Source organism: Nerophis ophidion, linkage group LG10 (genome assembly GCF_033978795.1).
Source record: "Nerophis ophidion isolate RoL-2023_Sa linkage group LG10, RoL_Noph_v1.0, whole genome shotgun sequence".
In the NCBI taxonomy this organism is placed as follows: domain Eukaryota; kingdom Metazoa; phylum Chordata; class Actinopteri; order Syngnathiformes; family Syngnathidae; genus Nerophis; species Nerophis ophidion.
In genome coordinates, this window is record NC_084620.1 from 52,599,021 (window position 1) to 52,619,352 (window position 20,332).

At 34.1% G+C, this 20,332-nt stretch overlaps 1 protein-coding gene across 7 annotated transcripts in view; it reads left to right on the forward strand.

Moving 5' to 3' along the window:
- sox5 (SRY-box transcription factor 5) overlaps positions 1 to 20,332 on the forward strand; it is a 258,081-nt gene that overhangs the window by 136,743 nt on the left and 101,006 nt on the right. For all 7 annotated transcript variants that reach the window (XM_061914079.1, XM_061914080.1, XM_061914082.1 and 4 more), the window contains 2 exons: positions 13,405 to 13,577; positions 16,435 to 16,503. In XM_061914079.1, the coding sequence (XP_061770063.1) occupies positions 13,405 to 13,577; positions 16,435 to 16,503 (242 nt within the window). The remainder of the gene's footprint in view (positions 1 to 13,404; positions 13,578 to 16,434; positions 16,504 to 20,332) is intronic.

The following is a 20,332-nucleotide window of genomic DNA, read 5'->3' on the forward strand; positions in this document are numbered from 1 at the left end:
TATTGCCAACATTTTAAAATGTTCTTACAAAATTGTAACTTTTGTCATCATTTTGCCAAGTAAAATTCAAATTATTATTATAATATAGCCAACATTTTAAAGTTTTCTTACAAAATTGTGACTTTTTACTGCAAAATGGCGACATTTGTCACATAAAATTCTGACTTTTATCACAACAGAGCCCGTTTTTTAATTGTTCTTTTAAAACAGTGACATTTTTGGAGTAAAATTATGACTTTTGTCATCATTTTGCCAAGTCAAATTCTGATTATTATTATAATATTGCCAACATTTTAAAATGTTCTTACAAAATTATGACTTTTGTCATCATTTTGCCAAGTAAAATTCAAATTATTATTATAATATAGCCAACATTTTAAAGTTTTCTTACAAAATTGTGACTTTTTACTCCAACATGGCGACATTTGTCACATAAAAGTCTGACTTTTATCACAAAATGCCCATTTTTTAATTTTTCTTGTAAAACAGTGACATTTTTTGAGTAAAATGATGACTTTTGACTTAATTTTGCCAACCAAATTAGTTTTATTATTATAATGTTTCACAATATTTATTAGAATATTGACATTTTTTTGTTGTTTTTGTAAAATACTGACATTTTTTGAGTAAAATGATGACTTTTGTCATCATTTTGCCTAGTAAAATTCTGATTATTATTATAATATTAACAACATATTAAAGTTTTCTTACAAAATTGTGACTTATTACTGCAAAATGGCGACATTTGTCACATAAAATTCAGACTTTTATCACAATATTGGCCATTTTTTTATATTTTTTGTAAAACAGTGATATTTTGGAGTAAAATGATGACTTTTGTCATCATTTTGCCAAGTAAAATTCCGATTATTATTATAATATTGCCAACATTTTAAAGTTTTCTTACAAAATTTTGACTTTTTATTGCAAAACGGCGACATTTGTCACATAAAATTCTGACTTTTATCACAAAATTGCCCATTTTTTAATTGTTCTTGTAAAACAGTGACATTTTTGGAGTAAAATTATGATTTTTGTCTTCATTTAGCCACTAAAATGTTCATTATTATTATAAAGTTTCACAATATTTATCACAATATTGACATTTTTTGTTGTTTTTGTAAAATACTGACATTTTTTGAGTAAAATTATGACTTTTGTCATCATTTTGCCTACTAAAATTCCGATTATTATTATAATATTGCCTACATTTTAACATTTTCTTACAAAATAATGGCCTTTGTCATCATTTTGCCAAGTGAAATTCTGATTATTATCATAATTTTGCCAACATTTTAAAGTTTTCTTACAAAATTGTGACTTTTTACTGCAAAATGGCGACATTTGTCACATAAAATTCTAAATTTTATCACATTATTGACCATTTTTTAATTGTGCTTGTAAAACAGTGACATTTTTGGAGTAAAATGATGACTTTTGTCTTCGTTTTGCCAAGTAAAATTTTTATTATTATTATAATTTTGCACAATATTTATCACAATATTGACATTTTTTGGTTGTTCTTATAAAATAATGTTATGTTTTCAGTAAAATCAGACTTTTGTCATCATTTTGCCAAGTAAAATTCTGATTATTATTATTATAATATTGCCAACATTTTAAAGTTTTCTTACAAAATTGTGACTTTTTACTGCAAAATGGCGACATTTGTCACATAAAATTTTAAATTTTATCACATTATTGCCCATTTTTTAATTGTTTTTGTAAAACAGTGACATTTTGGAGTAAAATTATGACTTTTGTCATCATTTTGCCAAGTAAAACTCCGATTCTTATTATAATATTGCCAACATTTTAAAGTTTTTTTACAAAATTGTGACTTTTTATTGCAAAATGGCGACATTTGTCACACAAAATTCTGACTTTTATCACAATATTGCCCATTTTTTAATTGTTCTTGTAAAACAGTGACATTTTTTGTGTAAAATGATAACTTTTGTCTTCATTTTGCCAAACACATTTTTATTATTATTAAAATGTTGCACAATATTTATCAAAATATTGACATTTTTTTAATTGTTTTTGTAAAATACTGACATTTTTTGAGTAAAATTATGACTTTTGTCATTTTGCCTAGTAAAATTCCGATTATTATTCTAATATTGCCAACATTTTAAAGTTTTCTTACAAAATTATGGCCTTTGTCATTTTTTGCCAAGTGAAATTCTGATTATTATTATAATTTTGCCAACATTTTAAAGTTTTCTTACAAAATTGTGACTTTTTACTGCAAAATGGCGACATTTGTCACATAAAATTCTAAATGTTATTTCATTATTGACCATTTTTTAATTGTTCTTGTAAAACAGTGACATTTTTGGAGTAAAATGATGACTTTTGACTTCATTTTGCCAACCAAATTTGTATTATTATTATAATGTTTCACAATATTTTTTAGAATATTGACATTTTTTTGTTGTTTTTGTAAAATACTGACATTTTTTGAGTAAAATTATGACTTTTGTCATCATTTTGCCAAGTAAAATTCTGATTATTATTATAATATTGCCAACATATTAAAGTTTTCTTACAAAATTGTGACTTTTTACTGCAAAACGGCGACATTTGTCACATAAGATTCTGACTTTTATCACAATATTGCCCATTTTTTAATTGTTTTTGTAAAACAGTGACATTTTTGGAGTAAAATTATGACTTTTGTCTTCATTTAGCCATTAAAATGTTCATTATTATTATAATGTTTCACAATATTTATTACAATATTGACTTTTTTGTTGTTTTTGTAAAATACTGACATTTTTTGTGTAAAATTATGACTTTTGTCATCATTTTGCCTAGTAAAATTCCGATTATTATTATAATATTGCCTACATTTTATCATTTTCTTACAAAATTATGGCCTTTGTCATCATTTTGCCAAGTGAAAGTCTGATTATTATTATAATTTTGCCAACATTTTAAAGTTTTCTTACAAAATTGTGACTTTTTACTGCAAAATGGCGACATTTGTCACATAAATTCTAAATTTTATCACATTATTGACCATTTTTTAATTGTTCTTGTAAAACAGTGACATTTTTGGAGTAAAATGATGACTTTTGTCTTCCTTTTGCCAAGTAAAATTTTTATTATTATTATAATTTTGCACAATATTTATCACAATATTGACATTTTTTGGTTGTTCTTATAAAATAATGTTATGTTTTCAGTAAAATCAGACTTTTGTCATCATTTTGCCAAGTAAAATTCTGATTATTATTATTATAATATTGCCAACATTTTAAAGTTTTCTTACAAAATTGTGACTTATTACTGCAAAATGGCGACATTTGTCACATAAAATTCTGAATTTTATCACAACAGTGCCCGTTTTTTAATTGTTCTTGTAAAACAGTGACATTTTGGAGTAAAATGATGACTTTTGTCATCATTTTGCCAAGTAAAATTCCGATTATTATTATAATATTGCTAACATTTTAAAGTTTTCTTACAAAATTGTGACTTTTTATTGCAAAACGGCGACATTTGTCACATAAAATTCTGACTTTTATCACAAAATTGCCCATTTTTTAATTGTTCTTGTAAAACAGTGACATTTTTTGTGTAAAATGATAACTTTTGTCTTCATTTTGCCAAACACATTTTTATTATTATTGAAATGTTGCACAATATTTATCACAATATTGACATTTTTTTGTTGTTTTTGTAAAATACTGGCATTTTTTGAGTAAAATGATGACTTTTGTCATCATTTTGCCTAATAAAATTCTGATTATTATTATGATATTGCCAACACATTAAAATGTTCTTACAAAATTATGACTTTTGTCATTATTTTGCCAAGTAAAATTCTGATTATTATTATAATTTGCCAACATTTTAAAGTTTTCTTACAAAATTGTGACTTTTTACTGCAAAATGGCGACATTTGTCACATAAAATTCAAAATTTTATCACATTATTGACCATTTTTTAATTGTTCTTGTAAAACAGTGACATTTTTGGAGTAAAATTATGACTTTTGTCTTCATTTTGCCATTTAAATGTTCATTATTATTATAATGTTTCACAATATGTATTACAATATTTACTTTTTTTGTTGTTTTTGTAAAATACTGACATTTTTTGAGTAAAATTATGACTTTTGTCATCATTTTGCCTAGTAAAATTCCGATTATTATTATAATATTGCCTACATTTTAACATTTTCTTACAAAATTATGGCCTTTGTCATCATTTTGCCAAGTAAAATTCTGATTATTATTACAATTTTGCCAACATTTTAAAGTTTTCTTACAAAATTGTAACTTTTTACTGCAAAATGGTGACATTTGTCACATAAAATTCTAAATTGTATCACATTATTGACCATTTTTTAATTGTTCTTGTAAAACAGTGACATTTTTGGAGTAAAATGATGACCTTTGTCTTCGTTTTGCCAAGTAAAATTTGTATTATTATTATAATTTTGCACAATATTTATCACAATATTGAAATTTTTTGGTTGTTCTTATAAAATAATGTTATGTTTTCAGTAAAATTATGACTTTTGTCATCATTTTGCCAAGTAAAATTCCGATTATCATTATAATATTGCCAACATTTTAAAGTTTTCTTACAAAATTGTGACTTTTTATTGCAAAATGGCGACATTTGTCACACAAAATTCAGACTTTTACCACAATATTGCCCATTTTTTAATTGTTTTTGTAAAACAGTGACATCTTGGAGTAAAATTCCGATTATTATTATATTATTGCCAACATTTTAAAGTTTTCTTACAAAATTGTGACTTTTTATTGCAAAACGGCGACATTTGTCACATAAAATTCAGACTTTTATCACAAATTGCCCATTTTTTAATTGTTCTTGTAAAACAGTGACATTTTTGTGTAAAATGATAACTTTTGTCTTCATTTTGCCAAACACATTTTTATTATTATTGAAATGTTGCACAATATTTATCACAATATTGACATTTTTCGTTGTTTTTGTAAAATACTGACATTTTTTGAGTAAAATTATGACTTTTGTCATCATTTTGCCTGGTAAAATTCAGATTATTATTATAATATTTCCTACATTTTAACATTTTCTTACAAAATGATGGCCTTTGACATCATTTTGCCAAGTGAAAGTCTGATTATTATTATAATTTTGCCAACATTTTAAAGTTTTCTTACAAAATTGTGACTTTTTACTGCAAAAAGGCGACATTTGTCACATAAAATTCTAAATTTTATCACATTATTGACCATTTTTTAATTGTTCTTGTAAAACAGTGACATTTTTGGAGCAAAATAATGACTTTTGTCTTCGTTTTGCCAAGTTAAATTTTTATTATTATTATAATTTTGCACACTATTTATCACAATATTGAACTTTTTTGGTTGTTCTTATAAAATAATGTTATGTCTTCAGTAAAATGATGACTTTTGTCATCATTTTGCCAAGTAAAATTCCGATTATTATTATAATTTTGCCAACATTTTAAAGTTTTCTTACAAAATTGTGACTTTTTATTGCAAAACGGCGACATTTGTCACATAAAATTCGGACTTTTATCACAAAATTGCCCATTTTTTAATTGTTCTTGTAAAACAGTGACATTTTTTGTGTAAAATGATAACTTTTGTCTTCATTTTGCCAAGTAAAATTGTGATTATTATAATAATATTGCCAACATATTAAAGTTTTCTTAAAAAATTGTGACTTTTTACGGCAAAATGGCGACATTTGTCAAATAAAATTTTGACTTTTATTACAATATTGCCCATTTTTTAATTGTTCTTGTAAAACAGTGAAATTTTTGGAGTAAAATTATGACTTTTGTCTTCATTTAGCCATTAAAATGTTCATTATTATTATAATGTTTCACAATATTTATTACAATATTGACATTTTTTTGTTGTTTTTGTAAAATACTGACATTTTTTGAGTAAAATTATGACTTTTGTCATCATTTTGCCTAGTAAAATTCCGATTATTATTATAATATTGCCTACATTTTAACATTTTCTTACAAAATTATGGCCTTTGTCATCATTTTGCCAAGTGAAATTCGGATTATTATTATAATTTTTCCAGCATTTTAAAGTTTTCTTACAAAATTGTGACTTTTTACTGCAAAATGGCGACATTTGTCACATAAAATTCTAAAATTTATCACATTATTGACCAATTTATAATTGTTCTTGTAAAACAGTGACATTTTTGGAGTAAAATGACGACTTTTGTCTTCGTTTTGCCAAGTAAAATTTTTATTATTATTATAATTTTGCACAATATTTATCACAATATTGAAAATTTTTGGTTGTTCTTATAAAATAATGTTATGTTTTTAGTAAAATGATGAATTTTTTCATCATTTTGCCAAGTAAAATTCTAATTATTATTATAATATTGCCAACATTTTAAAGTTTTCTTACAAAATTGTGACTTTTTACTGCAAAATGGCGACATTTGTCACATAAAATTCAGACTTTTATCACAATATTGCCCATTTTTTAATTGTTTTTGTAAAACAGTGACATTTTGGAGTAAAATGATGACTTTTGTCATCATTTTGCTGAGTAAAATTCTGATTATAATTATAATATTGCCAACATTTTAATGTTTTCTTACAAAATTGTGACTTTTTATTTTAAAACGGCGACATTTGTCACATAAAATTCGGACTTTTATCACAAAATTGTCCATTTTTTAATTGTTCTTGTAAAACAGTGACATGTTTTGTGTAAAATGATAACTTTTGTCTTCATTTTGCCAAACACATATTTATTGTTATTGAAATGTTGCACAATATTTATCACAATATTGACATTTTTTGTTTTTTTTGTAAAATACTGACATTTTTTGCCTAATAAAATTCTGATTATTATTATAATATTGCCAACATATTAAAATGTTCCTACAAAATTATGACTTTTGTCATCATTTTGCCAGGTAAAATTCCGATTATTATAATAATATTGCCAACATTTTAAAGTTTTCTTACAAAATTGTGACTTTTTACTGCAAAATGGCGACATTTGTCACACAAAATTTTGACCTTTATCACAATATTGCCCATTTTGTAATTGTTCGTGTAAAACAGTGACATTTATGGAGTAAAATTATGACTTTTTTCATAATTTTGCTAAGTAAAACTCCGATTATTTTTATAAAATTGCCAACATTTTAAATTTCTTACAAAATTGTGACTTTTTATTGCAAAATGGCGACATTTGTCACACAAAATTCTGACTTTTACCACAATATTGCCCATTTTTTAATTGTTTTTGTAAAACAGTGACATTATTGGAGTAAAATGATGACTTTTGAAATTTTTATTATTTTTATAATGTTGCAAACATATTAAAGGGAGGTTTTTTTCTCAGGTCTCACGAAGGTCAGAAATACAAGAAAGCGTGTGTGTGTGTGTGTGTGTGTCTGCGCGACTACAATCCTCCATTGTTCTGCTACCTTCAAGAAGACCACATTCCTGCACCAGTCAAACCAGATGACAGAAAAAGGCGGGAGGGAAAAGGATGGAGGGGAGGGGGCGGGGTTAATAGGGATACGTGGCGCTCGACCCGGCCTCCGACCACCACGGCAAGGTGAGAGTCATCCGTTTGTCCGCCCAGTGGGTCGCCCGCCGCCCCGCCCGGCTGCCACCGTCGCCCTCGCGCCGCCCGTCCGCCAACAATGAACAATCAAGGCAACTGTCGGCGGGGCTGGCTGCTGGAAAAATAAACACGCCGCTGTCCTCCTCACGCACAGACCCACCTTTGTGAGGCCAGGAGGAGGGACACGTGTGTGTGTGTGTGTGTGTGTGTGTGTGTGTGTGTGTGTGTGTGTGTGTGTGTGTGTGTGTGTGTGTTGACCAAGACAAGAAAGAGTCCAGTGTTACGAGTGGGGGTGAAGTGAGAGGGGCTAACTTAAAGGAAAAGGGGGGTTGTAAAGGTGAAACGCTGCATCAAAGGAGGCTTTCTTGTCTTGGGGGTCAAACACACACACACATATGCAAACACTCACACACACACACACACGTGCACAAAAGCAAACAGAGTCCAATGGTCCACTTTAGTGCACAAAGAGTGCAGATGTGTGCTGAGGTGTGAGAGCCTTCCTTTTTCAGCACAACAACAACACCAGGTGTGTGACGATGGAGACTTTCTTTAATCAACGGACACACACACACACACACACACACACACACACACCCCTGGTAAAAAGGTGTTTCTTCAGCTGCTGCTGGGAAGGATCGATGAGTGAGCGATGATCATTACAGCCTAAAAGTCTCCATGTAATTAGGCAATTTGCAACAATGCAATACTTGTCACCGGCTAATTAATGACCCCCCTCACCCCTCCCTAGTTAACAAGGAAGGAGCAGGGGGGGGGGGGGTGCACAATGGCCTGGGAGGGGAAAGGATTGGGTTGAAGGTACATGAGGATTATTTATTAGCGGGTGTGTAAACCGATGCTTTTATTTTTTATTTTTCCTCCGCTTTGAACCCTGCGGCGTATAAAACGGTGGCTTTTTCTTCGCTGACAGCCGTAATGCAAATAGTTGAAAATACAAACCCCATTTCCATATGAGTTGGGGAAATTATTGTGTTAGATGTAAATATAAACGGTGTAATGACTGATTGGCATAGTAATGCTGGGTTTGTCCGTCCGTGGATGCGTCGAGAAGAACACAGCAATGGTAAGTTTAAATGATTTATTAAACTTAACAAAAGCAGGCTACGAACAAAAATACTGGAGCTAACAGAAAAAAAAATAAACCAAGGGCGCTAGCATAAAAGCTAGGAATGGAAAACACAAAAACTAAGACTGGCACAAAGGCACACAAAAAAGGAAAAACAATTCATCAGCATGAGAGCTGGAATAAAGCAAAGGTTTAGCGTGAAAAGCTAGCGAGAATACATGAAGTCAGTCAATACTGAAGCTAGAAGGCAAATTTATGGACCCGGACTGAACAAAGAAAAGAGGAAAGCTTATATAGGGAGAAGTCAAGGAGAACCAGGTGTGTGTAGAAAACGAGGAGCAAATCAATGTGTAACCATGGTAATGGACTAAACAGGAAGTAAGTGGGTCAGAAGAGGATGGAAAAATAAACATGTGAAGTTCTGAGTCACGGATCGCAACAAACGGAATACATCCATACATCCATCCGTTTCCTACCGCTTATTCCCTTTGGGGTGGCGGGGGGCGCTGGTGCCTATCTAAGCTACAATCGGGCCGAAGGAGGGGTACACCGTGGACAAGTCGCCACCTCATCGCAGGGCCAACACAGATAGACGGACAATATTCACACTCACATTCACACACTAGGGACCATTTTTAGTGTTGCCAATCAACCTATCCCCAGGTGCATGTTTTTGGAAGTGGGAGGGGCCTATCCCCAGGTGCATGTCTTTGGAGGTGGGAGGAAGCCGGAGTACCTGGGGGGAACCCACGCATTCACGGGGAGAACATGCAAACTCCACACAGAAAGATCCCAAGCCCGGGATTGAACCCTGACTTACTCAGGACCTTCGTATTGTGAGGCAGACGCACTAACCCCTCTTCCACCGTGAGGACCTAAACTGAATACAATGATTTGCAAATCCTTTTCAACCCATATTCAGTTGAATGCACTACAAAGACAACATATTTGATGTTCAAACTCATAAACTTTATTATTTTTTTTTGCAAATAATAATTAACGTAGAATTTCATGACTGCAACACGTGCCAAAGTAGTTGGGAAAGGGCATGTTCACCACTGTGTTACATCACCTTTTCTTTTAACAACACTCAATAAACGTTTGGGAACTGAGAAAACTAATTGTTAAATTCTTTCCCATTCTAGTTTTATGTAGAGCTTCAGTCGTTCAACAGTCCGGGGTGTTGTTGTCGTATTTTACGCTTCGTAATGTGCCACACATTTTCATTGGGAGACAGGTCTGGACTGCAGGCAGGCCAGGAAAGTACCCACACTCTTTTATTAAAAAGCCACGCTATTGTAACACTTGACTTGGCATTGTCTTGCTGAAATAAGCAGGGGCGTCCATGATAACGTTGCTTGGATGACAACATATGTTGTTCCAAAACCTGTATGGATCATTGAGCATTAATGATGCCTTCACAGATGTGTAAGTTACCCATGCCTTGGGCACTAATACACCCCCATACCATCACAGATAGTGCCTTTTCAACTTTGCGCCTATAACAATCTGAATGGTTATTTTCCTCTTTTTTCCTGAAGACACCACGTCCACAGTTTCAAAATATAATTTGAAATGTCGACTCGTCAGACCACAGAATACTTTTCTACTTTGCATCAGTCCATCTTAGATAAGCTTGGGCCCAGCCAAGCCGGCGGCGTTTCTGGATGTTGTTGATAAATGGGTTTGGCTTTGCATAGTAGAGTTTTAACTTGCACTTACAGATGTAGCGACCAACTGTAGTTACTGACAGTGGTTTTATGAAGTGTTCCTGAGCCCATGTGGTGATATCCTTTATACACTGATGTCGATTTTTGATGCAGTGCCGCCTGAGGGATCAAAGGTCCGTAATATCATGGCTTATTTGCAGTGATTTCTCCAGATTCTCTGAACCTTTTGATGATTTTACGGACCGTAGATGGTAAAATCCCTAAATTCCTTGCAATAGCTGGTTGAGAAATGTTGTTCTAAAACTGTTTGACAATTTGCTTACAAAGGGGTGTACCTCGCCCCATCCTTGTTTGTGAATTACTTAGCATTTCATGGAAGCTGCTTTTATACCCAATCATGGCACCCACCTGTTCCCAATAAGCCTGCACACCTGTGGGATGTCCCAAATAAGTGTTTGATGAGCATTCCTCAACTTTATCAGTATTTATTGCCACCTTTCCCAACTTCATGTGTTGCTGGCATCAAATTCAAAAGTTAATGATTATTTGCAAAAAAAAAAAATTTCAGCAGTTTGAACATCAAATATGTTGTCTTTGTAGCATATTCAACTGAATATGGGTTGAAACGGATTTGCAAATAATTGTATTCCGTTTATATTTACATCTAACACAATTTTCCAACTCATATGGAAACGGGGTTTGTAAAAGAAAAGAAAGTATGTGGGTTTTTTTGCCACGGCGACGTCTTTGAAAAGGGTTCACTCGCTGCAGGTTGTGCCATGTACCTTTAATTTTGTGCTTTCAACCAGAAGTAGAAATACCTCGCCATCCTCTAGTCGCCCATAGCGTTTCTACTGGTATGGATTCTAGGGGTGTCGAAAATAATCGATTTTCTAATTAACCGTGATTCTTATTTGTAATGATTTTTAATCAATTAAAAAGAAAATCCAAAACCAAATTTTTGGTCAGTTTTGAACAGCCACTCAGACAAATAAAGATGGAGATGTAGATGATCTATATCCAATGTCAACATTGATTTTACACAAGACAAGTGTTTGTATCTTATTTGTATTTGACTTTATTAAAGGTTTGGCTAGAATTGTAGTCAACCAGTTTTCTTTTAGGTAATACAGACATTTACCACGTCTGTTTATTAATTTTATGGGGGAAGAACACAAAAAAATGTTAAAAAGTGTTGATTTTTAGTCATATTGTTACCCACAAGATCGAATCGAATGATGCCCAAAAATTCCCAGACCTTATGTGCACTGATATTTATATATATATATATATATATATATATATATATATATATATATATATATATATATATATATATATAAGTAGCTTTGTGTAGTTGTCCAAAAAACAGTAGCTAATAAACAAAAACTAATACATACATATATGTTCATATGTTAAAATGTATTTAAATAGATGGATGGATGTTTATATTTATTAAAAAGTAATGAATAAATAATACCAAATAAATAAATGTTTGTATGTCAAACAGTATTTTTTTAAATGTATTCTTATAGTTATTAAAAAATAATAACTAAATAGACAAAAACTAATAAATATATATGTTTATGTGTTTAAATGTATTTTAAAGATAGAGGACAAGCGGTAAGAAATGGATGGACGGCTGTTTATAATTATTGAAAAATAATGAAAAAATAATGAAAAATAAATAGACATGTTTACAAGTTAAAATGTCTTGTAAAAGTGGATTTTTATAATATCAAAAAATAAATAGATAAGAAAAAATAAATACATATGTTTATACGTTAAAACGCCTTTTGAAAATAGATTTTTATAATCATTAAAACATAATAAATGAGAACAAATAAATAAATGTTCATATGTTGAAATGTATTTTTTTGAATTGATTCTTATAATGTTTTGAAAAATAAAAAATAAATAGGCAAAATTATATATATATATATATATACGTTTAAATGTTAAAATGTCTTTTAAAAATAGATTTGTTTAATCATTTAAACAATAAGAACAAAAAAGTAAATATGTTTTTACGTCAAAATGTCTTTTTAAAAATGTATTCTTATAATTATTAAAAAAGAATAACTAAATAAACAAAAACTAATGAATATGCATGTTCATATGATGAAATGTATTTAACAATGGAGGACAAGCGGTAGTAAATGGATGGATTTATGTTTATAATTATTAAAAAGTAATACATAAATAATACAAAATAAATGAATAGGCTTATATGTTAAAATGTCTTTTAAAAATGTATTTTTATAATATTGAAAAATAAATTAATACATGTTAAAATGTCTTTTAAAATAGATTTTTATAATCATTCAAACATAATAAATAGGAAAAAACTAGATGATTGTTTATTAAAATGCATTTTATAAATAATTATTTAAAAAATACAATAAAAAACAAATAAATATATGTTTATATGTTAAAATGTCTTTTGAAATTAATTTTTATAATCATTAAAGCCTAATAAATAAGAAAAAACTAGATGTTTATATATTAAAATGTATTTTTTAAATAATATAATAAAAATATAGATAGATAAATAAAATAAAAAACAAATAAATATATGTTTATATGTTAAAATGTCTTTTAAATCAGATTTTTATAATCAATAAAACCTAATAAATAAGAAAAAACTAGATGTTTGTATAATAGAATGTATTTTTTAAATAATTATTATAAAATTATAAATACATAAATAAACTAAAAACCAAAGAAAATATGGGTTTCTATGTTAAAATGTATTTGAAAAATTGAGGACAAGCGGATGGATGTTTGTAAGTATCATTAAAAAATAATGAATAAATAAATAAAGAAAATGAAATAAAAATGTTTATATGATAAAAACTATTTAAAAAAATGATTTGTATGTATATATAAATATATATTTTTTTCTATGGATTTTTGACAATAATGAATCAAGTTAGATTTGGGCTGAACAAGGAAGAAAATTTGGCGGTGAATTAATTGGACACCAAAACAGTCCACTCAAGATCTCCAGGCGACTCACCTTCTACCAAGCCTCACCTGTGACTTCCTGTGCTCCCAGGTACGCCGGACAGCCTGGCGGAGAAGGAGCGGCAGCTGATGGGCATGATCGGCCAGCTGAGCAGCCTGAGGGAGCAGCTCCTGGCGGCCCACGAGGAGCAGAAGAAGCTGGCCGCCTCGCAGATGGAGAAGCAGAGGCAGCAGATGGAGCTGGCCAAACAGCAGCAAGACCAGGTACTCTTATTTTGAAGGGCCGCCACACACACACACACACACACACGCTCACACACACACTCACACACACACAGATGCGCGTCTCATTAAGAGCGCGTACAAGCCGACATCGGGAATGAGCTCAGGTGAGCGTCGGCCAGGCATTTGAGCAGCTGATTGCACAAAAATGATGACTACAAAAATGGAGGCTAATTAGCAGATAAGACAAATGACAATTTATATATCGGACAATGTTCATGAAAAAGTACATAATGCCTTTGAATGGAAACCAATCACAAACAAATGTATTTGACGAGCTAGCAGCTAACTGTGGAGACGCTGCCCTACGTTGGCGACAATCACCCCCATTACGGCAAATAAACTGCATTTCCCTATGCCTTAAGTAGCCTTATCACTGGAGGATGAGGCCAAACATGATGCGCAACGAGAGAAACAGACATCCATTCTCTCGATTTTGGCAATGTACTTTTTGGTACAATGATGATGGTGAAACCTTTTCCAAACAGTTTGAGGTTGAAAAAGCTCATTCTGGTTGCATGGAGAACTAAGAACGTATTTAAAAAATAAATAAATAAATATATATATATATATATATATATATACATATATATATATATATATATATATATATATATATATATATATATATATATATATTATATATATATATATATATATATATATATATATATGTATATATGTATGTATGTATGTATGTATGTATGTATGTATATATATATATATATATATATATATATATATATATATATATATATATATATATATATATATATATATAGCATATATACTGTACAAACGTACATTTATATCATATATATGTATACTGTACATACACACATATATATAGCAAATATATGTATATATACTTTACATACATAAATACAGACATATATAGCATATACATATACTGCATATATACTGTATGTATATATAAATATATATATATATATATATACACATATATATATGTGTGTGTGTATATATATGCATATATATATGTATGTTTATATATATATAAACATACATATATATGTATATAAACATACATATGTATATATGTATGTATGTATATATACATAATATATATGTATGTATATATATATATATATATATATATATATATATGTATATACTGTATATATATATATATATATATATATATATACATGCATACATTTATAGCAAATAGATTTTACATACGTACATACTATATAAGATTATGTATGTACAGTATACTGTACATACATACATATAGCATATATATATATATGTATATATAATGTACATACATATATATCATATATGTATACATATATATATATATATATATATATATATATATATATATATATATATATATATATATATATATATACTTTTTAAAAGAGGTCTGTAGGCCATCTCCATGCAAGCAGAATTAGTTTTTGTAAGATATAACTGTTTTAAAGAAAAGGTTCATTATAATTTATATACCGAATATATTTTTTCAACTATTTTTAAAAACTATGAATCGATTTAGAATTCACGTCCAAATCACAATTTGGATGTGAATTGATTTATTTTTCTTCACTCTAATATTTATCAACATATCTACACTTACTGTACATCACCACATTAGGTTTGTTGATAATTTCTGATTGTTATTAATGACACTGATTGTTATTTATTTCTTCGGTACTCTTCTCTTGTTCCGTACATTATTTCTATAGTGTTTTGTATATTGTACAGGATTGCTTATTTTTAATGGATAGTAGTCTGTTTATTTCAATTGTTAGTTTTTCCTTTATTACCTCTTGTGTTATTTATTTTACCCCATATTTGTTCCCACCACCGCACCTTAAGTTGGAGTCCTTAATCTTGTTGTATGCAAATATAATGACAACAAAGTCCAATCTATTCTTTTCTATTCTATTCTAACATCAACGTATCTACACTTACTGTATATCACTATATATATTACTGTACATCACCACATAACTCTTCATCATATCTACACTTACTGTACATCACCACATAACTCTTCATCATATTTAGCTCACAATGAAATTTGTCTTCATGCGTCTTTGGCTCCAGATGCTCTTCAATATTTCATACCTCCACCTCTATGGTGCCACTGACCTGCACATACGTGCACACTTTCAAATACCTGCACACTTTCACATCCGTGCACACTTTCACATGTGTGCACACTGTAACGCTTGCTGGGCTTAGCGTTGCCGGATTTGTTCTTCCGTGGATGCGGTCAGGCAAGATTACAGCGTACGTTAAGAAATAAATATTTATTCAACTAAAAACAGGCCAAGAACAAAAACTCTGGTGCTAGGCAGAAAAGGCAAACAAAAAGCGCTAGCATGAGAACTAGGGAAACAAACGGAAACACTTACACTTGGCACAAAAGGCAAAACAAAAACCACTAGCATGAGAGCTAGAGAAAAACAATGCGTAGCGAGTATAAACATAGAACAGCAGTCGTCACTCGTTGTGTGAAAGCAAATTAGGATCCGAGATTGAAAGAACAAAAGGGGCAGGCTTAAAGAAGGCAGTGATCAAGAGAAACAGGTGTGCGTAGAAAGCAAGGGGCAGGTGAAACTAATAAGCTACCATGGTGACGGAACAAACAGGAACTAAGGACGTCAAACAACAGAGTGTGATACAAAATGGAACAAAAACAAGAATATGGAATGATCCGGGCATCGGATCATAACACACTTTCACATGTGTGCACACTTTTACATGTGAACCAACTTTCAAATGTGTGCCCACTTTCACATACGTGCACACTTTGACACGTCTGCACACTTTGACATTTAGTAATGTGGTGTTGTGTCGTCGTCAGATTGCCAGACAGCAGCAGCAGCTCCTGCAGCAGCAGCACAAGATCAACGTGCTGCAGCAACAGATCCAGGTCAGTGTGAGAGTCAGCACAAAGTCATGTCCATGTCTCACAAAGTCATCTCCATGTCTCACGTCATAAACATATATGTATCTATACTTATATGTATATGTATATGTATATAGAAGTGTCTGTGGCTGTTACATTTATATATATTTAAGTCATATAGAAATGTATCAGACCTGTTTATCTATTTTATGGAGGAATGTAGTAAATATAGGACTGGCACTCAATGTTAAAAAAGAAATGTTTATTTGAAACCAAGAATCCCTTTGATTTGAAAATCAATTCTGGACCGAGCCCCCAAGAATTCAATCAAATCATATCGTACACATCCGATGCTGGGTCGCGAGGGCAGCAGCCTAAGCAGGGCAGCCCAGGCTTCGCTCTCCCCAGCCACTTCGTCCAGCTCTTCCCGGGGGATCCCGAGGCGTTCCCAGGCTAGCCCGGAGACATAGTCTTCCTAACATGTCCTCGGTCTTCCCTGCCGGTCGGACGTGCCCTAAACACCTCACTAGGGAGGCGTTCGGGTGGCATCCTGACCAGATGCCCGAACCACCTCATCTGGCTCCTCTCCGTGCGGAGGAGCAATGGCTTTACTTTAATAATAATAATAATAATAATAATAATGGATTAGATTTATATCGTGCGTTTCTATTGTTAGATACTCAAAGCGCTCACAGTGAAGTGGGAACCCATCATTCATTCACACCTGGTGGTGGTAAGCTACATCAGTAGCCACAGCTGCCCTGGGGTGGACTGACGGAAGCATGGCTACCAGTTTGCGCCTACGGCCCCTCCGACCACCACCAATCAATCATTCACTTGTGTGAGCGGCACCGGGGGCAAAGGGTGAAGTGTCCTGCCCAAGGACACAACGGCAGCAATTTGGATGTCAATAGGTGGGAAGCGAACCTGCAACCCTCAGGTTTTTGGCACGGCCGGTCTACCCACTACGCCATGCCGCCACTTTGAGCTCCTCCCGGACGGCAGAGCTTCTCACCCTATCTCCAAGGGAGAGACCCGCCACCCGGCGGAGGAAACTCATTTGGGCCGCTTGTACCCGTGATCTTGTCCTTTTGGTCATAACCCAAAGCTCATGACCATAGGTGAGGATGGGAATGTAGATCGGCCGGTAAATTGACAGCTTTGCCTTCCGGCTCAGCTCCTTCTTCACCACAACGGATCGGTACAACGTCTGCATTACTGAAGACGCCTGTCGATCTCACCATCCACTCTTCCCTCACTCGTGAACAAGACTCCGAGGGGCTTAAACTCCTTCACTTGGGGCAAGGTCTCTTCCTCGACCCGGAGATGGCACTCCACCCATTCCCAAGCGAGAACCATGGACTCGGACTTGGAGGTGCTGATTCTCATCCCAGTTGCTTCACACTCGGCTGCGAATCGATCCAGTGAGAGCTGAAGATCCTGGCCAGTCTTGTTGGTGTGTTCCACAAACCATTTCCCCTTTTGTCAGGGAATATTTGTGGCACTGTTGGAAACTCTGCTCCTTTTCCAGTTATAAAGGAGCAGTGGCTTCACAAAGTTGTGGATAGCTTTAACACAACCTAGCAGAGTGAGGCAATCCTTCATCGGCCTGTGTCCAGGTAGTGCCTTCTCCTTCACTGTAATGAAGGTTCTGCTCCTGCATTTCTTTTGGTCTCATCACAATTAAAAACTTGCTGAGGAATAAAGCCACCCTTTTCTGATCAAATCTTTAACTACGCAGCAAAACTACTGCAGCTCAGTGCTTGTCTAGCAAGACTTTGAGGGTTTGGGCACATTTTAAAGTGTTTCTGATCACACAAAGTGATCTCTGCACAGCTCTGTCTTCGAAACGGCCACACTCGCAATGACAGGAGGTGATGTCATCCAAATGGTTGCCAAAATGAGTAAATGAAAGTCATGATCTGCACACAGAAGATTATTTGGCGCCTTGTAAACATTCCCAAACTGACACGAAGTCAAACAGAAGCGCTGGTGAACGGAGGTTCCACCGTACCAGACATTTCTGCTCGAGGTCTCGCTACAGACTCCACATTGTTGTGCTCCGCAGTCATTGACAGTCCGCTCCCAAACGTGCACCTCCAAAAATGGAAGTATTGTCCTGCAGGGGGCTACACTGGGGACTAGACTGGGGGACTACACTGGGGGCTCTATGTTGCTCCAGGTGGCTCGGAACTAATAGCCGTCTCCTTTGTAAAAGCAGATGATACTGACTTTTGAGTCGAGAAAGACCCGCTTTGTATCACAGACACCCCCGTCCAAGACGCACCCCCCTTCTGAGTTAGTCATACACACACTGTGTGTGTGATAAGGAAACGTGTGTGTGTGTCCAAAAACAGCTGTGTTTATTTGCATTGTGCGACTTCAATTATAAATCGTTCCCTTTTTTTGTGTCTCGCGAGCGCCTTGTTTGTGAAGACGTCTCCGAGTGTGTGTGTGTGTGTCGTGGATGGTCCCGCTAGCTCGCGGTGTATGTGCGGCGCAGCTGTGTGTGTGCAGCCATAAACATCATTCACTCCCTCACGACCCCGCCGAGACAAAGCTCGCTTTTCCCATGACTTTGCAACCTTTTCCCAAACAAGCCTTACTCCGTACGAGGGGGGCAACAATGGCCCCTCACAAGCCGGCGGGGCGGCAGCTGTGGGCATGCGCGGCCAGAGGAGAGGCGCCGCCATGGACATCGTACCTCGAAAGTCCGCGGCCGGGGCGGAAAGAGCGAGGATGATCAAACGCGCTCGCCATCAAAGGCTCGCTGGAGAAAAACGCGCTGCTTAATCATTCATGAAGAGATTGTCCGCACAATCCCACACTACAATGGCCTGCCAGGGCCGGGGCACCGGGTTCACTGTGTCGGCGTGTGTGTGTGTGTGTGTGTGTGTGTGTGTGTGTGTGATAAGCCCCTTGTGATTGCGTTTCCCCCTAACGAGGCCGAGTTCAGCTGTCCCTTCTTGTGTCTCTCTGTTTGCAGTGTGTGTGTGTGTGTGTGCATCCTTGGCTTTGTTCACCCCCAAACCCCCAAAGGCCCGCAAAGAATGCTTTCAAGCGTCCACTTGGAAGAGGTGATGAAATGAAAAGAAGGATGGCGCTGATGAAAAAGTGACATGCAGGCAGGACAGAGTCTTCATAGCTTCCTTTGTCTTCAACTCTCTTTATTCCACTGATTCCGAGGGTTTCACCAGAATCTTACCCCGGTTTTCTAAACATTGTGTGGAACAAACTAGTCCGTTTTTCCTCGAGTATCACCCGGCAGAATGGGGTTCCCAAAACCAAACGTATGCGCTTGTGGTTTCTCGGTTCCTGAACCGCTCACAGAGCCACGACCGAGTCTGTCTACGGTCTTGGTATTCAACTCTCCATGTGAGGATCCTTCACCAGGGCCCACCTCCCAATGGTGGAAACGTCCTGAGACGATCCAGCTCAGCCACAAAATGTTTGACATCCAAATCCACACGTAACAGTTGGAGCTATTTGAAGCAATAGAAAGAAACAGAGTGAACCCTCTTGTTAGTCATCCACTGCCTTTGTCTCTGCAGTGTCCTGGGCATGATGTTTAAGTGCATCCGGTAGTGGAGGCTCCTCTATGGGGTCTTGGGGCGCTAGATGGTTAACCCATTTACTACTGTTACCCCAGGTGGCCCTTGGCAAAGGCCTAGTACCTGACTGCCCCCTAGCCAGGGATACAGTGAAGACCTCAACGGCGAAGCAGGCAGAAGACGTTAGATTTAAGAACTACCACAATGGCTGCGATGGTCCCCAGTTGTCTTGGACTCCATGCCACTCGACCCTGACCCGATTCTGTCAAGTATCGTGTGGTGACTGTCTGTGCACCAGTCTC